The sequence below is a fragment of the Sorex araneus genome, chromosome 11, assembly GCF_027595985.1.
Source record: "Sorex araneus isolate mSorAra2 chromosome 11, mSorAra2.pri, whole genome shotgun sequence".
NCBI classification, from domain to species: domain Eukaryota; kingdom Metazoa; phylum Chordata; class Mammalia; order Eulipotyphla; family Soricidae; genus Sorex; species Sorex araneus.
The window spans coordinates 3398481-3405926 of NC_073312.1; the positions used below are offsets into that span (position 1 = coordinate 3398481).

Here is a 7446-nt window from a genome sequence, read left to right on the forward strand (position 1 = left end):
CCTCCCCGCTGTGCTGTCGCTCCCGCCCCCTGACTTTAAAGAAAGAGACAGTTCTGCACAGTAGAAACACAAGCCCGAGACGTCTCTGTTTGCCTTCCAGGGCCGGAGCCGGCTGCCCCCTGCTGCCGAGGACGGCCGTGCCGGGACCAGGCATGAGGACCTGCCCCCCACAGGTGAAGCCCGCACGTGCACCCTTTCCTTTGCCTTTATGATAATGGAGCGGGCGTTGGCGTGGAGTCCGCAGACGGGGGCACGGGCTCCGCGGCTCGGAGAAGCCGGGCTGATTAGAATTCCCGAGCACACAGGCCTGCGGCGCGGAGCCCAGGGCGCGCTCCTGCAGGAGCCCAGGTCCGGACTCGCCGTGGGGGGCCGTCCTGGGGTCTCGGGACTGGCCAGAGGGTGTGCAGGGGTGCGGGCAGCTGAAACGCCGCCCGCCCGGCTCTGCCTCCCGCCCTCAGCGCTCAGGAGCCGCAGCCGCACAGGTGAGAGGTTCCACCCGTCACTTCCAGGCGGGCGTGAGTGGACGGCCCCTCGGGCGCCCGGCAAAGGCCCTGCTGAAGGCAGGTTTCCAGGTGCAGATGCGAATCCCAGTTTCACTGTGAACAGGGAAGAGGGGCAGCTGTGAGCAGGTCTGTGTGTGAGCATGTGTGAGTGTGTGAGTGTGTGTGTGTGAGTGTGTGAATGAGTGTGTGAGCATGTGTGTGTTTGAGTATGTGTGTGTGAGTGTGTGAATGAGTGTGTCTGAGCGTGTGCGAGTGTGTTTGAGTGTGTGTGAGTGTGTATGTGAGTGTGTGTGTGAGTTTGTGTGTGAGTGTGTTTGAGTGTGTGTATGTGTGTGGATGAGTGTGTGAGTGTATGTGTGTGAGTGTGCATGTGTGTGAGTGTGTGTGAGTGTGTATGAGTATGTGTGAGTGTGTGAATGAGTGTGTGAGTGAGTTTGTGTGTGAGTGTGTATGAGTATGTGTGTGAGTGTGTGTGAATGAGAGTGTGAGTGTGTGAGTGTGTGTTAGTTTGTGTGTGAGTGTGTATGAGTATGTGTGTGTGTTTGAATGAGTGAGTGTGTGTGAGCGTGTGTGTGAGTGTGTGTGTTTGTGTGTGAGTGAGTTTGTGTGTGAGTGTGTATGAGTGTGTGTGAGTGTGTTTGAATGAGTGTGTGAGTGTGAGTGTGTGTCAGTGAATTTGTGTGTGTGAGTGTGTGTGAATGAGTGTGTGAGTGTGTATGAGTATGTGTGTGAGTGTGTGTGAATGAGTATGTGTGTGAATGAGTGTGTGTGTGAGTGTGTGTGAATGAGTGTGTGTGTGAATGAGTGTGTGAGTGTGAGTGTGTATGAGTATGTGTGTGAGTGTGTGTGAATGAGTGTGAGTGTGTGAGTGTGTATGAGTATGTGTGTGTGAGTGTGTGAATGAGTGTGTGTGAGTGTGTATGAGTATGTGTGTGTGAGTGTGTGTGAATGAGTGTGTGTGAGTGTGTATGAGTATGTGTGTGTGTGAATGAGTGTGAGTGTGTGAGTGTGTATGAGTATGTGTGTGTGAGTGTGTTTGAATGAGTGTGTGAGTATGTGTGTGAGTGTGTGTATGTGAGAGTGTGTGTGAGTGTGTGTGAGTGTGTGAGTGTGTGTGAGTGAGTGTGTGTGAGTGTGTTTGAATGAGTGTGTGAGTATGTGTGAGTGTGTGAGCGTGTGTGAGTGTGTATGAGTGTGTGTGAGTATGTGTGAGTGTGTGTGAGCGTGTGTGAGTATGTGTGAGTGTGTGTGAGTGTGTGTGTGAGCGTGTGTGAGTATGTGTGAGTGTGTGTGAGTGTGTGTGTGAGTGTGTGTTAGTTTGTGTGTGAGTGTGTGTTAGTTTGTGTGAGTGTGTGTGAGTGTGTGTGAGTGTGTTTGAATGAGTGTGTGAGTATGTGTGAGTGTGTGTGAGTGAGTGTGTGTGAGTGTGTGTGAGTGTGTGTGAGTGTGTGTGAGTGTGTGTGAGCATGTGTGTGAGTGTGTGTTAGTTTGTGTGTGTGTGTGTGTGTCAGCACGTGTACAGATGCCACTCCCCTGCCTGCCCAGAGCTCCCAGCTCTGACGCTGCGGACACAGTAGGGGACGCCCCGGCCTGGCTCCTCCTTCCGCCTGTGGAGACGCGTCTCAGCGCTGCTCCTTTGGCCCTGCTTGTCCCCGGTGGCCTTCGGGCATCTCGCTCAGGAGGGACCCACGGGCTCACGGGCTGGGGTCACTGCGGGACAGGCCAGGCCCTCGGGCCCACTGCAGAGTCTGCTCCGCCATGCCCCGGGGCCGCAGGGGCAGGCGCCTGAGCCAGTGCCGCCAGCCCTGCCTGGCCGCCCGGGCGGGAGGGTCAGCAGAGCCCCCCTCCCATCCCCCCACGGGGCCTGGGCCGCAGTGGCTGACCGGGTGGGGCGGAGACGGGTGCAGGTTCGAGGAGGAAATGTGAGGGAGAGCCGGGTGGGCAGGGGGGGGGGTCCCCGGGGAAGGCTGGGGTGGTGGGCGGGGCGGGCTGAGGGGCCGGTGGGAACGGGTGTCTCTGGACTGGGGGTGTTTTCCACACCGGCCCCTCTTGTGCGGGAGGAGCGCTCAGGTGGGCCCACGAGACCTGCAGGGCCGCTGGCCGTCGGGGGCGGCCCCGGGGGTCCCTCCTGCCCCGTGGCTCCCCACGGCCCCTGTCACCTGGGCACTGGGGGGCCGGAAGCGAGATTCTCCCGAGGGCAGCTTCTCGGGGGAGCGGCAGGCCAGGGCAGAAGGGGCAGCGACCAGGCTCGCACCCGCCGTGGGCCGGGTGGCACCCCTGGGCGTCCCCGCGGGCCTGGCGCGGGCACCAGGCTGGCACGCTCCCTCCCTGCCGCCACGTGCCCCCCGGGGCGTGGTCGGGCACAGCCAGGCAGAGGAGCCGGGTCTCTGCCGTCCCTTTGGCACTGCGGCTTGGGGGGCGCGTCTGACGGGCGCCACTGGGGTGCCACGGCCCCCCACGGCCCAACTGCCGGGCATGCTGGGAGCCGGGGGTGCACCCGGGGCTCAGGCCTGGCTGGGGGGGCTGCGATTGAGCGTTTGGTGCCGGCAGCCCCCACCTCGGTCCTCAGCGCCCCCTTCTCTCCGCCCCTCTCCTGATTCCGAGTGCAGCCGTGGGGTCGGGGGCTACGGAGCCCCCCGGGTCCTCTGAGCCCCCGAGGTGCTGGTTGATCTCGTCCCCGTGTGGTGGCCGGGCAGCTGGGCGCCGTGGGACCTGCAGGGCCAGACTCCAGCCCTCAGACTGGGCCCCCGGGCCCGGAGACCCCAGACCCCTGGGAGACAGAGGGGTGGTCCGCGCAGGCCCACTCACCCGCGGGAGCGGGGCGGAGCACCGGGGGTTGGAGGGAGGAAAGGAGTCAAGTCCCACCCCACACACGTCTGGCCCGGGGGCAGCCCCTTCCACATCTCCCTTCCCGGCGTCCGCGTGGTCCTGCTGCCGGGCCCCGGGCCACAAGCTGGCAGCAGGACCAGCCCGGGTCGTGAGCTCCGGGGCCTGGTGCCAGCGGTTCTGGGGGCACAGCTGGAGACGAGGGCACCGAGGGAGCTGGTGACACGCCGCGTTTCCACTTGCCGGTTCTCTTGGCTGTGGACAGAGGGCGGGCGGGCAGAGAGCGTCCCCCCCGGCCAGCAGTGAGCCTGGCCTGCCCCGGGCATGGCTCTGACGGGCGAGTGTCACGCGGTCATTCTGCATCTCTAGTGCCAGGACGTGTGTCCCCACGGGAAGCCCCCCTCCATGGATCCTCGGGGACGCAGGTGGGGAGGGGCCCAGAGGCACATTGTTCTCCCCACGCTCGGACCCTCGGAGTTGGGACGCTGGTTTCCCGTCTCATCTTTTTGATCCCAGCCTGTTTGTTTGTCTGGTTCCCGGAGGCCCCTCTCGGACCCAGGGGGAGGAATTGTTTTCTGGGGTGAGCAACAGGGGGGGGGGTCCTGAGGTCAGGCAGCTTCTCAGCCTCACAGACACATGGGGGGCTGGAGCGATAGCACAGCGGGGAGGGCGTTTGCCTTGCACCAGGCCAACCCGGGTTCGACCCCGGCATCCCATAGGGTCCCCCGAGCACCGCCAGGGGTCATTCCTGAGTGCAGAGCCAGGAGTGACCCTGAGCATCGCCGGGTGTGACCCAAAAAGCAAGCGAACAACAACAGAAAGACAGACAGATGGACACACGGACAGTGAAAGGCAGAGTCCAGGCGCCGGGGGCCCACCTCACCCGTCTGACTCTAGTTTCATTCTAGACTTTTCTCCAGTGCCAGAACTGTGGGGTCCTGCCTCTTGCCCACGGCCCTGAGACAAAGGTCCACATGTTTCTGTTGCAAAGACCCTCACCTGGGTCACGGCGGCCCCTGGACCCCAGGGCCAGTCCCCCGCAACCCCACGGCCCTGTCTTTGCCGTGGCTGCGCCGGTCACTTGTGTCTGTGTCCGAGGCCTCGCCGCCCCCCTGCTTGGACATTGCAGACCCTGAGTCTTGTTCGCCAGCCGGGCGCCAAGCTCACTTTAGTGTTATTGGGGGGCTTAGGGGGGGCGGCTGGCCAACAGCAGGACCCAGGGGAGAGTGGGGGCCGGGGACGGGCAGGCCAGCCTCTCGCCCCACAGTCAAGCCACCAGGGACACACAGAGGCCGCGACCTGCCCTTCCTGCTGCCCTCCCGCCTCTGTCCGGGACGACCCGCCCCCAGCCCTGCCCCCTTGGGTCCTGCCCCGTGGCTGGCCGGGCTGGCGCTGAGCAGGACTCTGGACGGGCCGAAACATCACGATTGGTGGGAGCCGAGCAGCTGCTCTAAATTAGCCAGGTTTATTGGCTTCACTTCTGGTTAATTGTTAGTCGGAGGTCAAGAGCCCCCGCCACCCCCCCCCCGTGAGAAAATAACACTGGCGAGTAACTCCCTCCTCCCCCCCCTCCCTCCCCTCCCTCCTCCCTCCCTCCCTCCCTCCCTCCCTCCCTCCCTCCCTCCTTCCTTCCTTCCTTCCTTCCCTCCTTCCTTCCTTCCTTCCTTCCTTCCCTCCCTCCTCCCTCCCTCCTTCCTTCCTTCCTTCCTTCCTCCTTCCTTCCTTCCTTCCTTCCTTCCTTCCCTCCCTCCCTCCCTCCCTCCTTCCTTCCTTCCTTCCTTCCCTCCTTCCTTCCTTCCTTCCTTCCTTCCTTCCTTCCTTCCTTCCTTCCTTCCTTCCTTCCTCCCTCCCTCCCTTCCCCCTCCTTCCTTCCCTCTTCCTTCCTTCCTTCCTCCTTCCTTCCTTCCTTCCTTCCTTCCTTCCTTCCTTCCTTCCTTCCTCCCTCCCTTCCCCTCCTTCCTTCCCTCTTCCTTCCTTCCTTCCTTCCTTCCTTCCTTCTTCCTTCCTTCCTTCCTTCCTTCCTTCCTCCCTCCCTCCCTCCCTTCCCCCTCCCTTCCTTCCTTCCTTCCTTCCTTCCTTCCTTCCTTCTTCCTTCCTTCCTTCCTTCCTTCCTCCCTCCCTCCCTTCCCCTCCCCTTCCTTCCCTCTTCCTTCCTCCCTTCCTTCCCTCTTCCTTCCTTCCTTCCTTCCTTCCTTCCTTCCTTCCTTCCTTCCTTCCTTCCTTCCTTCTTCCCTCCCTCCCTCCCTCCCTTTCCTTCCTTCCTTCCTTCCTTCCTTCCTTCCTTCCTTCCTTCCTTCCTTCCTTCCTCCCTTCCTCCTTCCTTCCTTCCTTCCTTCCTTTCTTCCTTCCTTCCTTCCTTCCTTCCTCCCTCCCTTCCTCCTTCCTTCCTTCCTTCCTTCCTTTCTTCCTCCCTCCCTCCCTTCCCCCTCCCTTCCTTCCCTCTTCCTTCCTCCCTTCCTTCCCTCTTCCTTCCTTCCTTCCTTCCTTCCTTCCTTCCTTCCTTCCTTCCTTCCTCCCTCCCTTCCCCCTCCCTTCCTTCCCTCTTCCTTCCTTCCTTCCTTCCTCCTTCTTTCCTTCCTTCCTTCCTTCCTCCTCCTTCCTTCCTTCCTTCCTTCCTTCCTTCCTTCCTTCCTTCCTTCCTTCCTTCCTTCCTCCCTTCCCCCTCCCTTCCTTCCTCTTCCTTCCTTCCTTCCTTCCTTCCTTCCTTCCTTCCTTCCTTCCTTCCTTCCTTCCTTCCTTCCTTCCTCCCTCCCTTCCCCCTCCCTCCCTTCCCCCTCCCTCCCCTTCCTTCCTTCTTTCCTTCCTTCCTTCGTTCCTCCCCTTCCTTCCTCCCTCCCTCCCTCCCTCCTTCCTTCCTTCCTTCCTTCCTTCCTTCCTTCCTTCCTTCCTTCCTTCCTTCCTTCCTTCCTTCCTTCCTTCCTTCCTTCCTTCCCTCCTTCCTTCCTTCCTTCCTTCCTTCCTCCCTCCCTTCCCCCTCCCTCCCTTCCTTCCTTCTTCCTTCCTTCCTTCGTTCCTTCCTTCCTCCCTCCCTCCCTCCCTCCCTCCCTCCCTCCCTCCCTCCTTCCTTCCTTCCTTCCTTCCCTCCTTCCTTCCTTCCTTCCTTCCTTCCTCCCTCCCTCCGTCAGGCACATGCAGTGGTGCTCAGGGCCCTCTCCTGGTTCTGCACTCAGAGCTTGCTCCTGGCACTCTCAAGGGACCCGCATGCAGTACCAGGGATCGCACCCAGGTTGGCCGTGTACCAGGCAAGCGCCATCCCCGCTGTGCTGTTGCTCTGGCCCCAGGACTGGGCCTCTTCCTGCCTTCTAGCTCTGCCCTGGCTCCCCCTGCCTCGTGCCCCATCCACAGCCCCCCCATGCACGCCCCCGAACCCGTCCTGCCAACATGTGCCCCCCACGCCACCCCAACATACACGGCACCCCCACACCCTGCCCGCAGAGCCGCCCCCAGCCCATGCACACCCGCCCCAGTGGCCCGCCCACCCCCACCTCACCATGCGCCAGGCCCGCTGCCCCTCCCAGGGCCCTCCCGCCCCAGTGCCCGCTGTCCTTGTCCCTAGACCATGGAGCCGCCTGCCTGCACGCTCCCTCCCGGGGGTGCTGCACTAGGCAACTTGGTCCCGTCCTGGGTCACCTCGGTAGCCCCTCCCCCGGCTTCAATGGGGGGGGGCTTGTGCCCCCGAGCCCCTCACCAGGGCCTGTGGACCTCCCCGCCTCGGAGCTGCCCACCTCAGGTGGACCCTGTCACTCCTTCTCCGGGACTCACCCAGTTCTGGAACGTTGTTTCTTCCCCATTTCTTGCTTATCAGCAAAGTTCTGCCTTCTGGGTTCTGGGTGCCTGGCAGTGAGGCACAGGCGGTAAACTGAGGCTTCGCCTCTCAGCAGTGCGTGGGGGAGAGGCCCCAAGGTTCTGCCCAGGATTGGCTGCGGGGGCGGAGAGGGCAGAGTGGACGCCCCAGACGCTCTCCACATGCCGCGGCAGTCACCCAGAGCGTGGCTAGCCCGGGGGCAGTGGGGTGCTGTTTGTCCTACAAGAGGCGGTTTCGGGGGGCCCTGGGCAGGGTTCTGACCCCGAGAGGCCTCAGTTTACCAGCTTGTGCCTCAGCTGTCCTGGCACCCAC

At 62.1% G+C, this 7446-nt stretch overlaps 1 protein-coding gene across 5 annotated transcripts in view; it reads left to right on the top strand.

Annotated features, from left to right (window-relative positions):
* C11H10orf90 (chromosome 11 C10orf90 homolog) overlaps positions 1 to 7446 on the top strand; it is a 155321-nt gene that overhangs the window by 25897 nt on the left and 121978 nt on the right. For 4 of the 5 annotated variants that reach the window (XM_055119584.1, XM_055119582.1, XM_055119586.1 and 1 more), the window contains one exon: positions 101 to 173. The exons of the other annotated variant lie outside the window; for it this stretch is intronic. Coding sequence is in view for 3 of the 4 variants with exons in the window: in XM_055119582.1 (XP_054975557.1) it covers positions 101 to 173 (73 nt within the window). In the remaining variant the exon portion in view is untranslated. The remainder of the gene's footprint in view (positions 1 to 100; positions 174 to 7446) is intronic. 5 annotated transcript variants of the gene reach the window in all.